Source organism: Polypterus senegalus, chromosome 17, assembly GCF_016835505.1.
Source record: "Polypterus senegalus isolate Bchr_013 chromosome 17, ASM1683550v1, whole genome shotgun sequence".
NCBI classification, from domain to species: Eukaryota; Metazoa; Chordata; class Cladistia; order Polypteriformes; family Polypteridae; genus Polypterus; species Polypterus senegalus.
In genome coordinates, this window is record NC_053170.1 from 12,517,837 (window position 1) to 12,536,981 (window position 19,145).

The 19,145-nt window shown below is 36.0% G+C and overlaps 1 protein-coding gene across 1 annotated transcript in view; it reads right to left on the bottom strand.

Annotated features, from left to right (window-relative positions):
- raraa (retinoic acid receptor, alpha a) overlaps positions 1-19,145 on the bottom strand; it is a 270,178-nt gene that overhangs the window by 140,047 nt on the left and 110,986 nt on the right. The window contains exon 3 of the mRNA XM_039740824.1: positions 6,243-7,001. Within this exon, the coding sequence (XP_039596758.1) occupies positions 6,243-6,420 (178 nt within the window). The 5' untranslated portion in view covers positions 6,421-7,001. The remainder of the gene's footprint in view (positions 1-6,242; positions 7,002-19,145) is intronic.

The window sequence follows — 19,145 nt, forward strand, 5'->3', positions numbered from 1 at the left end:
AGCCTTTGAGCGATCTCTGATGCAGACGACAAAAACTCCAAGGAACAGTTTTTGATTCAAGAGCAAGACAAGGTTGGTGAAATTACTCTAAAGTCACAAGAAGGAATTGTGCCATCTTGAAATGAGCTTGCAAGTCAGGACACCAAGCAATGCATCATTAAGCAAAGAAGGTCATAAGACAATTCCTAAGCTCAGAAACGAAATCATGTCACCATGCCATCTATTAGATAGTCTTCAACTTGTGTGTTAATCATGTTCAGAAATTATGAAAAATACTTGCTAATTATTCTAGCTAATATATTCAAATTAAGTAAAGCAAATGCTCTGAATGACTCAGTTCACAGGAACTAGAACAGTTCCTATTTACAAGTGGTTACAAAACATGTTTTTGGAAGTTTTCCATAGAAATGTCCTACAGACATTTGTATATAATCCTGTGCAAATCCACTGAACATTTTTTTTCACCCACATATAACTACAGATGTTTCCTTGCACTGGAGACATGGGCCTTTAATTTGTGTTTTTCATAGATGTATACCCGATGCTTAAAAGGACAGGCAACAAATTTACATAATGGGAAATGGCCACTAGCATGGCAAACTTGTCAATTGTTAATAATATTTTGCTATTGTATTAAATTAGAAATAAAAAAAACTTAAGAAAAAAAAAAAAAGGAAATGGGCTGTTGGATAAATATTCCGTTTCTACACTTGAATATTTTATACAGCCACATTCTGTTTTTGGCAGGGTTTTTTCCAGACAGCTCTGCTCCAGATTGTTTGGGTTAGTAGCATGATGCTTTGATACACAGTTTTCAAGCCGACGTATGGATTCTCTGTTTCTTAACTTGAGAGGTGGACTTGGACTAAGAGCTTACAGGACATTCCCATTTCTATCTTTGAGCCACTCCAAGGATACGACATCATTGTGTCTAACATCATTGTTCTGCTAGACTTCAAAGGTTCAGATTTTTGGCAGACTAACACAGGTTCTCTTGCAGTACTTTCACCATCCTTTTCTCGTAGTTTACCTAGATGCCAATTCCCTGCCTCATAGCCTAATGCTTCCACCACCACACTCCACTGTGCATGTGGCGTCTTTTGAGATGTGGGCAGTCTTACATCTCCACCACACACCCTCCTTTGAACTTTGGCCAAAAAGCTTTATGCTGTCTCATCTTCACACAATGTCAGCCCCCACATCCCACTTGGGTCATTCTGTTTCTTTTTGACAAACTCTAGAAATGCTTCACATGGCTATTCATCAGAAATGACTTTTTCTTATGCCATCCTCCCTTACAGGCCGAAAGCTGTGCTCTTGACATGATTGACTGGCACATCATTACTCCTTGTCTGATTGAAAGCCAAGCAGATTTCAGAGATTACCCAAGCTCATGTAATCAGGTCATAGCACTGACTACCAACAATTTTCCCCATGAAAATCATTGTTTATTTCTAAAGCAGAAAAGTTTGTCATTAAAAGATATGAAATTAAGATGAAGAGAGTTTGTTTTTTTTTGTCCTGGGGTTTACATTCTAGTCAATGAGAACTCCAGCTGCAGCCATGCACTCTCATGTCCAATCCAATCTCAAACTCAAGGCAGTGCTATTTGTGGAGGGTTTTATAAAAGATCCTGTCAGCAAAATCTCTGTAACAGTAAAAATGCAATTTGTGATTTCTGTCATGACCATAAAACCAAGAATATCTTATTGCATATGGACAGTACTGGGGCCTTCCTTTGACTTAAGATGAGTGCTTCCAGAAATTCCCTGTGGACTAAGATTTGATTGATTTTTTTTCTGTCATTAGCTCATATTTCTTGTTTTTATTTTCTTTGTATTAAATGTTCTTATTATACCTACTTGATTGCAGTTTCCGTATTTAGTTGATTTCTACTGTTAACTCATTATTGACTTTTTTCATGTTTACTTCCTACTTTCAAATGGTTCCCTGTAGTACAACAAATGTGTTCAGCTGGCATGCTTTTGGCACACCAAGACAGGAACTTTTCAAGCATGCTTCACCACCAGATGTTATAGTTTTAAAAGTGCACCATCAAGCAGTCTTTCACTGTTGATCATTCTCTATTTCAAGTAAGCTTTGACATTTAGAACTTTTCTTTGTGTAGAGAAGCCCTCACATAAAATCACGTTTCAGCAATATGTCTGATTAGCTACTATGCAGGGCTTTCTGACCAAAAGCATTGATCAGTTACGCAGTGTCCAAGTTTTTAGGATAGGTGAAAGGGCTGTTATAAAATGTTTTCTAGGTAATCTATAGTATTGGATTTAATTATTTTTAAAGGATTTTGGTAGTCAGAAGACCCATCAAGTGATAATTAAAAAAAACAAAAAAAAAAACCTACTAATAAGCAAAGGAAGATCCAACAGACATTTTAGATAACCAGTACAAGTGGCGCACATTGCACTTCATTCCATAAATGACATCAGAACTTACAGTAGCTATAAGCCATATACTAATAATTTCAGACACAAAATTTAAAAATGCACTTCAGCTAAATCAAAATGTATTCCTTCTATATTTCTAGTAAAAACAATCTTATAAGGACTGGGCCATTTCAAAAAGGGATGAACAGTTGATGTAAAAGTCACAGCCTCTTTGGCTGAAGTTGCTATGTCACATGCTTCAAAAATTTGACTGGATTAAAGACAAAATGCATGTAGTGGCATAATTCCCAAACTGGAAGTGAGGTCTTCTGCAGGAAACAGGTTTTCATGTTTCTGGAAACACTGTGCTATCCAGGCAAACTAAAGGAAATGTTTCTCCTTGTGTATGCTGACCCTATGATTAGAGGATAAAAAGAGTCAGTCGATAACAATTTCTGCTGCAGAACAGACTTAAATGATGAAGCCAGCATCTGGCACTTAAATAAACAAAATCCAGATTTGCTTAATTTTTGTTATAAAATCCTGACTCATGGAATGCCTTAGACTTCCGACTCTCATAGATTAGCAGTAATGGAAAGAAAAAACTGCACAAGGCCTGTCCGTGAGCAGGGGTGGGGACAGAATAATGATGCTCTGCTGAAGTAAAAATCACATTAAACGTGAAAGAATACAGAAAACATTTTTCTTTACCCTTTTACATATTTTCACAATCGTTTTTTGCACATAACCTCAACTGCAAAACCAAATTAAACAACAAATCTTTCTAAGATGTTTGTTTGCACATGGAAGACAGCTGTCAACATTTGTACAAATTGCACCTCCAGGCAAATAGATGAAATTCTACGATTAACCACTGGCTTTCTTATGATGGTACCATTCTCGCCATTCATCAAAGCCTTTCACCCTAGGGTGCAATCTGCATATATTTTAGTGAAAGGACAAAGACATCTGTAGAACTACCAAACCAGCAATAACCCAGGTGTCTTTCACAGCCTTTAAGATGGCAATCAATCTTAGAAATGCTGCCTATAAAAATGACAATGGAGATTTACTCTTGTGTCACTAAAACTATGCTGAAACAATTAAACAAAACAAAAAAGACTCAAGTAGGAAGTGACTTCTCTTTTATAAATGTTAACACCTGTAATTCTTATCAAATAACGCACTAACGTAAAACAAGTGACTTTCTTCAGCAGGACTAATTGTTTCATGGTCATTCCCATTTCTTCTTCATTTTTCAATTGTATTTCCTCTATTAATCTAAATGAAACCATTAAAATTGTCACATGCTTTGACAAAATAAGATTTTAAAAATGGAAATAAACATGTTGAATAAAACCTATTAATATGGACACTGTGTGTCTGTTACTTACAAATACACTATATCCCTCTACTATATGGTTGCAATTAATTAACTTACAAGTTTTGCAACAGGAACCAAAAATGCCCGAAACAGCAAACAAAGCACTGCTGTGTAATTGAGTTCCAACAGAAACACCAATTTGCAGTAAAAAGTGACGGGAAGCAAACAAGGAGCTCCATGGGTAGGAATGACAGGAAGAGGACAGGTGAGAAGGTAAAGAACAGGCAGGTTAGTTCATTCATCCAACTCACAATGAAACTAGACATACTGATGGTAATTTGAATAATCAGTTAACCACAAAGGGATTGTTATTCTGTTCTGCACAATAGACCTGACAAATAGAATTTTGATTTGCATTTTTTAACAGCTCTGCTCATAAGCCCCAGAAACTATGTTACTCCACATGAGCAAAAACGAGTATTAAGAGTACTAATAAGGAAAATAAGTAACACAACAGACTGCCAATTAGAATGTTATGCTATAGACGATGAAATGCACAAAATGTAGGTCCAAAAAAAAAAAAGCGAAGGAGGCTAGTGCAGAACTGCCAACAGAGTTCAAATATTTAGTTACTTAAAATGTTAAACATACAATACCCTAATTAGAATACAAATTCCAATGGAATTTCATGCTTCCGTTATCAGAAGCAGGGAGGAGATGCTTCCTGTTGGCACTGCAAAGGGTAAAGAATATGTAGCTTTCATGACCATAGGCTCTTGCGCTGCATTTCACATTTCTTATGGAAGCTCCCTTATTCAAAATGTATTTGTTTTTATCTGCTTACAAACACATTTGCACTTTTAACTAAGCATTTGAATTTTGTAAAAACATCTTCCACATGTATACAAGAATAGCAATAAAAACCTAAAGAGCTCAAATAAAAGCCTTCACAAAACACGCCCACCTACCAATGGGGTACCATTATACACATGTGCTCTTAATGTCTTTATAATGAAAACAACCAGTAGAGTAAAATCTCAAACAAATACTGCACCATTTAGCCATTCACTTTCTGAACCCACTTATTCGACTGCACAGTTACAATGATGGTGCACCAATCTGTTGGCAGGGCACACTCATGCAGATACACATACACTTAAAAACTGATTTGAAGTTGCCAAAGCACAATTTCTGGATAAGCGTGGCACCTGAAATTACTGGAGTAAAGTGATACAAACAAAGAGAGAACATATATAAAAAAAATGACCAGGTCAGGAATCTAAAACTATAAAATCCATAAAACTTGCTGAAACACCAATATTAAAACAAAAAAATGATGAGGATGTTACTAAGCCAAAAAACATGACCTTGCACAGTAACTCATCAAAATAAACACATTTTAATAAAATGTGAGCTACATGACCATAGATATACAGTATCATCAAAACCATGTTCTGTAGATACCACTGGACAGCTAGAACGTGTGATAACGCAGAGATAGTAAAAGTGACAAGAGGTACATTTCATTCAGCCCTGTTCCAAGTACCAACATATCAACAAAAAGCAACGTCTCCTTTCACAAAAACAAAATGTAAATTGCACTTGAGAGAGCACCACAGTTTAAATAATACATAACTTAGGAAATTAAAAATATTAGGCTAATGAACTTTTAGTTGAGTATCTATAGGTAGACTAAAAAATGTTCCACACTCCTCAAGACCTTAAGGGACATCACAATTACCAAAGATGCATCTTGCTCCATTTTTTTCACTTTTTTTTTGTTTTAAATTCATTGTTTACTGTATTTTAACGCATTAGCCACTCAAAACCACATTAAATTAAAAAAACACTATATTTGTATTACATAATTATGTTAATGGTGTATCAACTGAACTCAGCATTAATGAGGACACCAGTTTTAAAATTAACCATCCTTTGCATTGTGTAAGCTACAGCCAGATCCCAAGTGAAAGAAAGCCTACCGGGACTCTAAGGGACTGTTTTGTTGATCTAATGTTTACATGTAGTATGGTCCCTTTGCAATTACTCTTATTTCTGTGTATGTTTGCAGACATGTTTGTGTACACGTATACAGAACTATTCATATCTGAATTTCATTATCTGTCTGACCTTTGTTTATTGAATCAGTGCCAACACTGCCATAAGGAACAGTATCAGAAAAGCTATAAGACAACAGCCTCTACTGCTTCAGGGAAGAGCTTCTCACTTTTAGTGCAAAAGAACAAGGACTAAATGAACAATAAGCCTGCGGTGGGCTGGCACCCTGCCCGGGGTTTGTTCCTGCCTTGCGCCCTGTGCTGGCTGGGATTGGTAACAGCAGACCACCCTGACCCTGTGTTAAGATATAGCCGGTTGGACAATGACTGACTGACTGAATGAACAATAAGCAACTTATTATAATGAAGAAAGAAAAACTAACCATTTAACAACAGAAATAAGATGTTTGAATATTATGCTGTGGCTAGTTCTAAGATGAGACAAACATTTGAAACACAAAAGCTCAGACTTACTTGCAGGAGATGGAGTGCTGTAGCCACTGACAGGGAGCTGGTGTTGCAGACTGGTGATACCTAACGGGGATAGTCCTCCAATCATGTGCGGAAAGAAAAAGGGATAAGGTGACACAGGATATCCATTGATGTGGCCCTCTCCAGAAGGAGTAGGGCAAGAGCCACTGTTACTTGACATGGTTTGAACACCAGTGCTTGATTAAAAGTTTTGCCTGGGCCGGGAAGGACTATCCACACAAATATTCCTTATAGAGTAAAACTTATTGATGACAAAGACTAAGTTAGTTTTTTTTATCCAGACACAATTAAGTATGTTGTATAATGATGATCAATTACATTTGTCTTAAACCTTGAGAGTTAGCCAGAAGAAAAAAAAAAAATGAAGTTGTATTAATAGGGAGAAAAAAACTCCTCTAAAGTAAATTTTTGTTCTCCTTCAATAAATAATTGAATTCCTCTTGCATAGTGATTGGTGAGAGAAAACATCCAGTTTAAAAGATGTATTAAAAAACAAAAAACACACACACACAAAAAGCTGAAGGGATGGGGACAACGGTGAATAGGGATGGGAGTAGTCCCAAAATTCCAACCAGAACCTCGATGTCCCAACTGTTTGTCCTTGGTTCTCTTCTTTTTCCACAGACCAGATATATTAACCTTACATAATGACGAAGAAGCTGTTTACGTTGTCCTCAACATTAATGCTGCCAGGTCCTTTAGATCTTCAAGGGGTGGAATGATATACTCTGCAGTGAGGCCCTGTTGAAAAAAACAACACTCTTGTTTAACAGTAGCCAAAACAAATAAAAAAGGAAAGAAAACATTCATCTTAAACTTAATCATATTACTGCTTTTTGCAGTGTAACATTTGCACTCTTTAACGTACAAGTGGATACAATAAAAAGTGACATGTTTTCTTATTTATCAGACACCTGGCTTATAAATTACTATTTCTAATGTTATCAGAGAGCAAAAAATTGTATTATTGAATTAAATGATAAAAAAGAAAATTTGCATTGCCTGACTGTATTACAAAAGTGTAAGATTTGTAAGCTATCTGCAATGCTTATAAAGAAATGTTTATTTTAGTAGTAACAAAAGGAAACCTTAAAACAACCAATAATACACTTGTGACTGCATTGGCCCTTATTAATACACTTTAGATGAAGAATGAACTGAAAACAGCAAAACTGCCTGTTTTAACTTCTGAAGCTGTATAAGGGAAATAACTGTTCAAAATGAGTGTGCTATTGAAAAATGATTCTAGTACCGAAGGCATTTTTCCAATGGATTATTAAAAATACACAAACCTGCATTAACACTGTGATGGTTATGTAGCAGTAGCTCAAATGATATATATAATATTGTACAAGTCTTGAAAAGAAGATATTGAAAAGTCTGCTTAGCACAGTACATCAGACACATATAGTTTAATTTATGGGGTCCTAGATTTTCTAAGTCAAAAAAGTGCTGGATGGAGATGTTAATGTATTCTAATATCATCTGCATAACAGACTTCTTAAAAACAGCACATTTTCTGTTGACTGTGAGGAAACTCTTCTTCTTCTGACATGTGCCCAGCTTCTCTGCTTTCAAAACATCATTGTATCCATATCATATGGTTTTTTTTCATGCATCATTTCATACAAACACCAGCTGGCAGTAATATACCAAATAAGCTTAAAGGACTGAATGAACTCCTCATTTGTCAAACATCTTGTGTTCTTAAGCTTGAATAGAAATCCAGTGAATACCTGTGTTTGAAACCTATCAATCAGATCAGACAGACACAAAGAACGCCCTTAGAAAACACAATGTAACAGTTTAATTACAAGGCAAACAAAATACTGCAGCTCTTACTGTGTCATCACATGATGGCAGCAATATTTTTAATAAAGATTTGCACAATACTTTTTTTTTAGTATTTTTGGAGCTGGTCTACTACAGGTATAAACTACCCTTGCATATGCACTGCAATGAACAGAGGTGTCATCTAGTACTAACTCGACTGCCCTCTAAATTTGCATTGGATAAAAATTTAAAAAAATAAAAAAATAGATGAAAAGATTCACAGAATCCAAGATTTAAAGAAGGCATCATATATGAAATTTTTATTTTTTTTTATTTTCCAGACAACTGGAAATGAACATTTTTAATAATGGTTGGAAATAATGCATATTACATATTTTATCATCTAAAAATGAAAGGCGTTAAAAGTATTAGTTTTAATTATTTAATCTTTTAAATGACATTTTAAATTCAGCCTTAAAAAAATCTAATTTACTTTATTTAGCACTGTTAACAAAATGAATCATTACAAAAACATGCTAAACAAGATTACAATGCAGAATATGACAAAACTTAAATCCTAAATCTGTATTGACAGAACAATGACAACTGTTTTTGAGGAACACAAACACATATTGTATTAAGAAGCTTAGCTCTACAGCCAGAGCTACTTTTTAACTATTAACCTACATTAAAGAGAGAAACCAGGGCAAATAAGCTAATAGGTGGCAAATGTAAACATTCAAAGTAAAGTACTGACAGCAATGTTAAACTGTTAATCTCAAGAAATCTTTGAAACTCCTGCATGCCTCAATTCTTCAAAGGTTTAACTTCTCCCAGTTTATGCTGTTTTTTTTACTTTCTGGCCTTTATTGCATTAATCAATTCAATCTCAATTAAACTCAATTTACTGTCATTATACTTTATAGAACAGTATCAAGTATTTGCTGTTACTTCTTTCTCTGGTGAGGACACAGTACAATGCAGTAGATTAGAAGTCATTAAATAGGTTTGACGTGGGCAAATACTCTGTGCACCAGGCCAGACAAAAAGTTCACACTCTTTAACGGACATACTCCCTTGTTCAATCCTGAACACTCTCATCCAGTCATCTAATCATTCACATCACACACAAACTTTCAATTCAAAACTGTCACATTAATGATATGCAAGACAAGGGATCACCAGGCATACGCTAAACTTAATTCATTCTAGTGTTACTATCATTCCAGACGTGTACAGTATGTTCATTTATATTTTTCTCATGGAAATCCACAGTGGTCATACCTAATCAGGTACAGGAAGTCTTAATGATTAGCAAACATTACATGCAGAGGATTCTGATATTTTGGTTGCAACAGAGAATTAATCTCACTTTCAGTCATAATAAAGCATGCAGTAAACAAGGAAAACTCCATACTAATATCTGATATTATAAAATCAGTCAGATTATTCAATTGACCTTTTATTACGTTATTAATAACATTAGCTCTAACAAAATGTCATATGATTGTATCTTTGATTTCCTCTATCATTCCCAAACAGATTCAATATAAGGGAACAAGCTGAGTGAGGTGTATAATACACACACGATACTGTTGAAAGGCTCAAGATGAGGGCTAAGATGTACTCTGTCACCTGCAAATTCTCACATGCATGATTCCTCAGAAGTCAAAATCTGTCTAGTATTTAAAAATTATAATGCAGACATTGTGAAATTAAACAGAATTAACTTATTAAACAAAGAATACAGACTTAAAATTAAAATAAAACCACCAGTAGTAACAGTAAATAGTACAATGGCACAGATAAATATACTGAGCAATAGAAATACATATCAATAAATACTAAATAGTATTATAATATATTGTATATCTATATATCTATATTTATATATCTATATATATTTATCACATAGTATAGTATAAAACATGTACCAGACACAAAAAGTAACAACACCACAAGTTGTTTAGCTACAGATGGTCAGCACATCGAGTCAGTAGTGCAAACTGATTGTTTATGCAGGTTCTTACATAACTGCGACACAGTCATCTGCTTGGCCTAAAAATGTAATGGCTCACAGGTGTGAACTATTTGTGAGTGTGCTGCTTTGACATTAAATGTTATGATAATGCCTGTTGAATGGCAATGGGCCAAATATTGTGTTTCTGGGGCATATCTGATCTGAGCCAATGGAAAATGTGGGCATCACTTGTAATAAAGGTCCATAAATGCAAGTTTACATTATTACTTCTGTTTTCATGTCTAGGATATGTGTTGTCTATAGCAGACAATTCTAAAGTTTTGATGAAATGTTGCTGCATGATTTACTGTACCCTGTGATGGTCTAGGATCCTGTACAGAATATTTTCCAGCACTATGTCCAATGTTCCAGAGGCTTTGTTCTGAATATGGTGAGTTGAGACAATAGATCAATAAGTAATTTGGTGTTACATTTGGACACTGCCTATAACTAAAGTACTTTTAGTCAAAGCCTTGTGAGAAGTGCTATATGTAAATTAAATGAACAGAAGGGAAATCAATGTATACCAGCATCAAAGAAGTGTTTACATTTGTGATAAAAGGATGTCCTTCATTGTTCACATTCACTTATACTTTTTGTTATGACAGCTATGCACAAATGTGAAAAGACAAATAATGGCAAATTATTTACATAAAGGCAACAGCTCTTCGTAGAATTTTTGCTGAAAGAGAAGACTAGTTTAATTTTAACTAAAAGTGCTACATTATCTATAATTTTATTGGCATGTACATACAGTATACAAGCACCCTTCTAAATCTCTGAAGCACATATACTGAGTTTATATCACCTTGTATTCCTCTATTTTATTCAATGAATTCATTTAACAGTCACAGTGCTCCAATAAGTATTAAATAAGGTTTATTGTTTACAAATCCTGCCTAAAAGCTCAGTCTTTTCTTTAGAACAGTATATAAATGAATATGCTGTTTTTTTTTTCTCTTAAGCACTCAGCTATGCTTAGAGTCTAATGTAATTTATTATAAAAACACAAGCACTCACCAGAGACTGGCCATTTGCAATTTACTGCCCAAATAAAAAGGTATATAAAAAGGCAGATAAGACTCTTAAGATTTTTTTTTTTACTTGATCTTTAAGCAGAAAGATGGCTATGTTAAACTTAGTCCCTCCTAAACATATGTACTATCTTAACATAAACATATGAGAAGAGAATGGAAAAACTACTGGAATTGAAATAAAGGAAATTGGAATGGTGCTGTCAGCATCAGATATTATGTAAGACACCAGCTTATGCTGAATTCACAGGCTTATCGGAGTATTTGAAGCTCTGAGTTGTCGTGTTTCACCTTCCTGCTGTCCCACCCACTTTCAGCCAGGGTCTGCCAACCTGGGGTTCAAATGTCGCATTTATGTCCATTTTGTATGTTTTGGAAGTTAAACGTGTGGATTATTTGGTTTTTATAGGCGATGTATCTTTTGCTGTATTTGTTGTTATTCATGGGTGGACCCCCCTATGGGGGTTGGGGGGAGGACACTTGCCCATCACTGAAAGGATCTTCTCTCAGCCCTATAAAGGCTGAGGAAAATAAATATGTTCTTGTGGTTCACTGAATGCACTGGCGAGTTTTTTTTGGGATTTGTATTTTTTCTTGTGTTTTTAAGATCAGTGGACTTAACTGCTTTTGCTCTGTTTTTTTCTTTTTTGCCATTCTTTGAATTGTGTATTGGGACTTGTTTGCCTCTAGACTGCCTTTATCAGCAACACCTTTTATTTCTTGCGTATCCTGGAGCTTAATCTTTACTGCAGGTCTTTTTTTGTGAAGTGGGGATTTTTGTGGAATTTTGGGAATCTGGTGCTTAGGAACTCTCTAGTTCACAATAACACATCAGTATGTTCATGCAAGTTTCCAGTCAAGACAGTTCAGAGAAACACAAAATAGCTGTTTAATTTGTTACTTGGTTTATAAAAAAAGGAATTAAAGACAAACTGCATATGAATCATGAAAATAAAGATAAATTAAACATGTGTATAACTCAGCTCCAAATGCAATTCAATCACAGGAATGGTATTTCTGGTTGAACAGGTTATAGTTTTTCTTTTATACACTTGATTACAGTGAAAGGTCAGCACTATTCACAACTCTTGAGAATTCATGTCCAGCATGCACTGGTACAGCGTGCTGCCGCACCCACCACAAGATGGAAACAGCTCAGGATCCCGGTTGGCAAGCCCCAAGGCAGACATGTGGTCCAGTCCCACCTTCCAGAAATGGCCATCTATCTGCCAGAGCCAGGTGCTATGTGGGCGTCCCCTTAGCCTGGTCCAGCCACTCGAGTCCTCAACAATGAGGTTCCTATGGCCCAGATCACCCTCTGAGAATCATGACACGTGGCTATAGTGCCTGAACTGATGCTTCCTCAAAATGCAGGTCATGTGCCTCATTCGGGACTCCGTGATCAATCGCTCATACAACACAAAGTCAAACCAGCGGTACCCAAGGATTCTCCGAAGAGACACAAGGAGTCCAGTCTTCATCTCAGGTCACTGTATAGCATCCATGTCTCACAACCATATAGCAAGACAGGAAGCACTAGGACTCTAAACACTTGTACATTCGTCCTTTTGCACCGATATAATTCAGCCACACACCCCTTTCCAGCAACCTCAGGACCACCCATTCTCTCCCAATCTGTCTACTGACTTCAATGGAAGAGTCACCAGAGATATAAATGTCACTGCCGAGATAAGTAAAATTAAAGCATTTTTTCATTTTCTCCAAATTTTCTGGCTTGTAGCTCTGAGGTTGTAGTGGGTTTATATGCAATTTCCAACTCAGAAACTCGTATTTACAATCTGTCCTATACCACAAGAAGGTAGCATTTGTACAAGGTGAAATTTTCTTTTATGAAGCTTATTCTTTCTTTCCACCAAAGCAGCAATAGTATTGTAATGGTTTCTGTCTACAGCAAAGGCTAACCTCATCCTAAAAGACTAATATACACAAGTGCCACCCTCTGACTTATGTCTGTCAGTTGTATACAGATTATGGTCTGGGCATAAAGGAGTATAACAGAAACACTGCCTTGAAGACCAGAAAGCAGAGCTCACCATTGTTTGCTAAAGGATGGTAGCTGTTCTAGGAGACCCAGGGTTCAAGGGAGTTGTCTCTCTCCTAAAACAACTACAATTTCAATTCTGTTTAACACGAATACAAGTACCGAGGTGTTATGACCATGCTACAGATAGTAAAATGTACACATGGAGGTAAAGCATACTTGTGAGTACAGACCCACTGATGGAAAAAAGCAAGTATACAAATGGGTCTTTTTAATTTTGATGCCTGATTCCAAAAGAACTAGAATTTCAATATGAATTTTTTTACGGCAATGACCTACCTGCCAGGTTATTATTACTGATTTTATAGTGTCACAAAAACGAGACATGAACAGATAAAGGTTTGGGGCAGCCACCCGTATAATATGGTATCCTGGCTGCAAAAGTCATTTTTATCAGAAAAACAACACTGAAGTGCATACAACTGAGTCCAGAACAAGACTGAGGGAAAAGGGAAAAGGGGCAGGCTTTTAAAGGGGAAGACAGGAAGTGAGGTCATAAGGATCGGGCACGTGTTCTTCATTCATTGGATCGAGCCCAGAAATGACGTTAGAGGGGCCGGAACTGGTAAGGTCTAGTTCCATTGGCTCAATCTCGGAAGTGACGTCAAGAGAGGCAGGTGGAATCTCCCAAGAATGGTCTACAGGAAAGGGAGAAAGAGAGTCAGTGCACTATGCCACATCCCCGCATGCCTCAGAACTGCCTTCACTCAAGCCCTTTAGCTGCCTCCCATGCGCACGTGTGTGACAAGAGTCAGGTTTTTAATAATAAATAATGTTGTACATTTATATTGCACTTTCCTCATTACTCAAAGTGCTCTCCAAGCAGGAAGGATCCAGGAAGCAAACCCACAACCTCCTTACTGCAAAGCAGCAGCGCCACCACTATGCTACCTGTGTATATTGAAGGCCTTAGTGAAATGGCATGAAGTGTTGGTTATATATAAAGCATTATAAGATTAATTATTATTATTAATTACAACACTTTCTAAAAACCACACAATAACCCAATTTGAGACAAAAAATAAATTTCAAATTCAAGATATACCATAGAAAACTGCTAAGGCACTGGGCTGAAAGTGTAAGTGTTCTCTTTTCAGGTCAGCATAAAAGAGTGCACCATAATGTGATAGAGTAATACAACCATAGAAAGTCCATTCAGAAGGTCATAACTAGAGATGCTCTGATCTATCGGGCAACGATCTACAATCGGCCTACTGGTGATCGGTAAATTGGCCGACTGCAAAAACCAATCTTTTCAGTAAAATGAGAGCCCAAACCAAAAGCCAAATCAACTCCACAAAGATGTTGACTGGGTTAACATCTCAATGTCTTAGATCTGTGAGGCAGAAACACTAACCAAATGAAACTAAAAAAAGATTGAAATAAGTAGATTTTGTTTCAAAGAAAAACACACCAAGACATAGCAAGATGAAATTAAAGAAGGTCGTAGGATTACAGAGGTGTTGAGAGAATGCTAGGAACATTCACTGGTCCTTTTGCAATAGCAGCTGCTTAAATGAAATGCTCAACTGCAAAATGTACAGAGGGGAATAAAGTTCAAAAAGGAGGACGATGGGAGTATGTAATTAACTCATGCTTGGCTCTTTTACTTAATACATAGCATGTTGGTTTAAATGCAACAAGATAATGAGTTCTCCATTTTATCATATAAAGAAAATTGTCAACACTTTCAGAACTGTGCTGAAAAATACGTCTATCAAACTACAAGAAAATCTTCTGTTTTAGCATGCAAGCAGATCAGAGGAAATACTACAGTGACAGTATCATAAAGAATGTAAGCCAGAAACTGTTTGGTAGACACAGAGGTTTTACACATGAGCAACAGCCCTGTCAAGTTGCAAACTGCAATGCAGATAAAAATTCTAGCTGTTCATCTCTATAGCTAATGTAGATTGTCTCTCACTAGACTCTAAATGTGGCTTGGATTTTTGTTTTGGTGTTGCTCATACTGAACCTGCAAATAAACCAGTAACAGTGTACTGCACGATAACGTGCAGTGAATACACTTGACTTGATCATACTCCACGCCTGTACACATCCACCGCACAGCCGCCCTGCTGCCTGCTCCCAAGAGTTGATTCTACAATAAAATAAAACAAAAGTAAAAAGAATAATAATTCCAAAACTCTTCACTTTTAATATAATGATGTAGTGCAGAGTTTCAGTGTAGTAAATGTGTACCAAATTTCATGCTGCAGATTATTTAATTTTTGACCCTGACCTTCCTATGCTGATCTTTGACCTTGGAGGTCAATCATCACCCCGAAAGCGGACAGTAGACATCACATAGTACATGTATACCAAACATCAAGTCAATAGTTCAAACGGTTTATGAGCTGCAGGTGATTTAAAATCCTGGACTGACAAACGGACAGCCACGGTACCGTATTATATAAGAAGATGCCAATATATGTATTATGCTGGCTGGCAAAATATACCTAAGGCAGCTTACAACATTTGAGATACAATTTGTTATATTTCTTTTGTTTTTCCAGTTGGACCACAGACAGGTGAAGTGACTTTCTTATGGTCACACAGTGTCAGTAGCAGAATTTGAACCTACAACCTCAGGGTTTAAAGCCTAAAGTTCAAAGCCTTAACCACTATACCATAATACCTGCCTAATATGTGTATATCCTATTTTTACTAAACTAGCACAGTTCCCACTTAGCACCTGCTGCCATTCATTGCTCACAGAAGACCTCACTAACGCCATTGCACTCAAGGTTCCAATGTGAATTAAATAAACAATTGAGCTCATCGGCTAATATAAAAATATTGGTGTCTTTCAAAACAGCAGTGCTGCTGCAAAAAAAGAAAGCTCAACTGAATAATGCAAGAACTGCAACACGGCTCATGTTTGTAGTATCTTTAAAAAAATTGCACCCACTCATTTTTTGTTCTATGTCACTTTAACTCAGAAGTCTGTAGAGTATAATGACAACTTTAGTTAGTTTACTATATTTTACGATTAATTGTCCTAAGAAATTATTTTTATTCATATACTGTAGGAGTCCACATATGACTCCAACTGTGAAATACGTAAGCTGAGTTGGTTGAGTTAAAATTTGAGGATGTTCGGACAAAAAAAAAACATTACAGAATGAACAGTGTGTCTGCATCTTCACACTAATTGATAAATAACATCAAAATAAGCCTTAATGGTAATCAAAGTTAATAAATGCATAACCATATGTACTTGTTTGTATTTATTTCGTTGTACTTATTTATTCTCTACCTTCCCTTTTTGAAAGGTATGAATAGGGGAGTGGGACACTACCCTTCTTTAGCACACAGAGCTGTGATAATTATTCAGATTATGAATCTGAAGGGCAGCTGGGAAAATGAATACTTAAGAGCATTCGGAAGAAAGAAAATGTATAGAAAAAGAAAAAGGTACAAAACAATATTTGAGCAGTTGGATATCACAGTCAGCACTCTTGGGAAAACTATTTGGAAATGGAAGCTACCCACCTAAGGCCCAGTGCTGTCAGGCTAGGCTCTGGCACACCATAACTCTTAATTCAACAAAAGAGTTGTAATACTACTCTCTTATGTCAAATACACTCTTAAAACACAAACATAGTCCAAATAATTTCAAAACAAAACAAGTGGCCATGAACAACTATGCTATCATTTCCTAAAACCCAACTGGAACAATTCCTTTCACAAATCTTGCACAGAAGTTGTTGACTTGTCGAATCTGTAAGGAACAATTAGTTACAGGATGAACAGCTTCAGACATTTTTCTACTGTTAGCTTTAATGTGCAGGGCTATACTTTAACTCCAACTTGCATTTTTCTTTTTGGCAATATGCCTGAAGTGTCTCTCCAGGCAAGACTGCAGAATGCAAAGCCACTGATTAAATTAGGCACGGTGCATATCCCTGTTATGGTATCCATATTGGATAAAGGTAAAGCAAAAAACAATGCTTTATTTAAAAGAACAGTGAGCAAGTAAGGATTTCAAAAATAAGCTATTCCAGACAAAAGCTTGGAGTAAGCGAAAGACAAGGTCCTATATATTAATGAGAAACACAAATGCTTTTGTTAATTAGTTCACCACAAATGGAAATGTAACAGTAAACAGGCATTTGTATAACAATCTAACAGTTATTCTCAGTTAAAGTAAAAACTAATCATTTTTTTAAAATTAAAGTAAAAATCAAAACAAACCAAAATAATACAACATAAAAACAATTTTGATCAAAGCAGACCAGATCAAAACACAACTATCTGCCAATCTATACTTAATATATTCCACATATTTATAGTGTGTAGAAGAGTTCTAAACTTTGTACAAAATTTACAGTACATCTTTACCCTGATATAACTGATTCACTTATTTTACAGTAACAGGTGAAATCCAAGGTACTAATTCTCTTCATAATTTTTAATACTTCTATCATGTCACCTCCTAATATCAATTCCCTAAATTGAAAAAAACTCAACTCAATCATTTTCTCAAAGCTCATATCCCACAATCCTGAAATCTGTCAATTGTTCCATTCTGGACTTTTTCTAGTGCTGTTTTATCTTCTTGTAATACAATTACCACAACTGAACACAATATTAACAATATCCTCCTACCTCCTGTCTTTAGATATTCTGCCATCACAGGTGAGACATGAACTCAGGATGCCTGGAATCGTAGCCACCAGTTCTATCACTCTACTAAAGAGGATCTCTGACAGGGTGCAAAAGATCTGGCCACTTAGCTTGTGACTTGGCTTTCTGCACAATGGCTCTAAGTGGAGCTCCATGTGCTGCCAGTTACACCTCCCTTTACTTGTAGCCGGAACTTTGATGTGGAATCCAACCTCTTATTAGCCTTAACTGCTTCTGTCCTCTGTCTGAATATGGATAGTCCATTATAACTCGTAAGTCTTTCCCATGATGTGTTCTTTGAAAGTTCAGACCCCCACTGTTAGATTTAAATCTAACAAGTTACTTCTTATATGTAATACACTAACATTTATTTACATTAACCTTCATCAGCCAAATTTATGCCCAGATATGCATTCTGTCCAGGTCTGCTGACTACAGGGTATTTACTATTCCACTTATTCTACTGTTGTCTAAAATTTCATTTTTATCAAGATCATTTATATTAAATATATTAAAATGAGCAGTAGCCCCAGCACTGACTCCTAAGGGACACCACTTTAATATAGCTTTTTTTGGAAAAAGTTCCTCTATCCATTATACTTTGCCTTTTATATGTGAACCAGTTTTCCACCAATCTACCACTGCACCTTGAATACCCACTTCTTTTAGTTTGCAGTGGCCTGTCAAGTCAAGTCTTGTCAAATTTATTGACATGCACACAGTACACTGTATACAGAGTACGATGAAATTTTTATATGTCTTCTCAAAATAGTTGACAAAAATTTTAAATGACACATTTTTTAAAAATTAACCTGTCACCTCCTGGAAGCCAGCTTCTAAAGAGTACATTTTCATACAAGACTAACTGTTTTAGACTGTTGTTCCTGGCAGTGATTGGACAGACCATGACTCCAAGTCCCTGGACCGTCAGAAGTTAATTTTCTAATTACCATCTTTTTTTTTATTACTCTTTTGTTGCAAGAGAGCAGGACCTACTAAAATTCCATCTCATAAAATGATGTATACACCAACGGTTACATATTCTCTTCGGTGAATGCAAAAGACATTTTACTCAAACTTGCCTAAAGCATTTATAGAACAAGGTCACAAACATGGTGAGATATTGCTCCTACTTTAAAAGGTCATTCCTTAACTGTCTTAAATGCCAGCAAGGATGCACTTGATCATAGTGTACTCTTAAATTAGCTGTATGCCTAATGATGTTACCCAGCACAGTAGAGTTTCCTTCTGTTTTACAGGCTCAATGTGTTTCTCTACAGTAAAATGGACACGATACATCAGAATCATTAATGCAATTAAATTTCCACTTAAATCTAAATGCACTGACAAGCTTCTTTCTTTGTGTT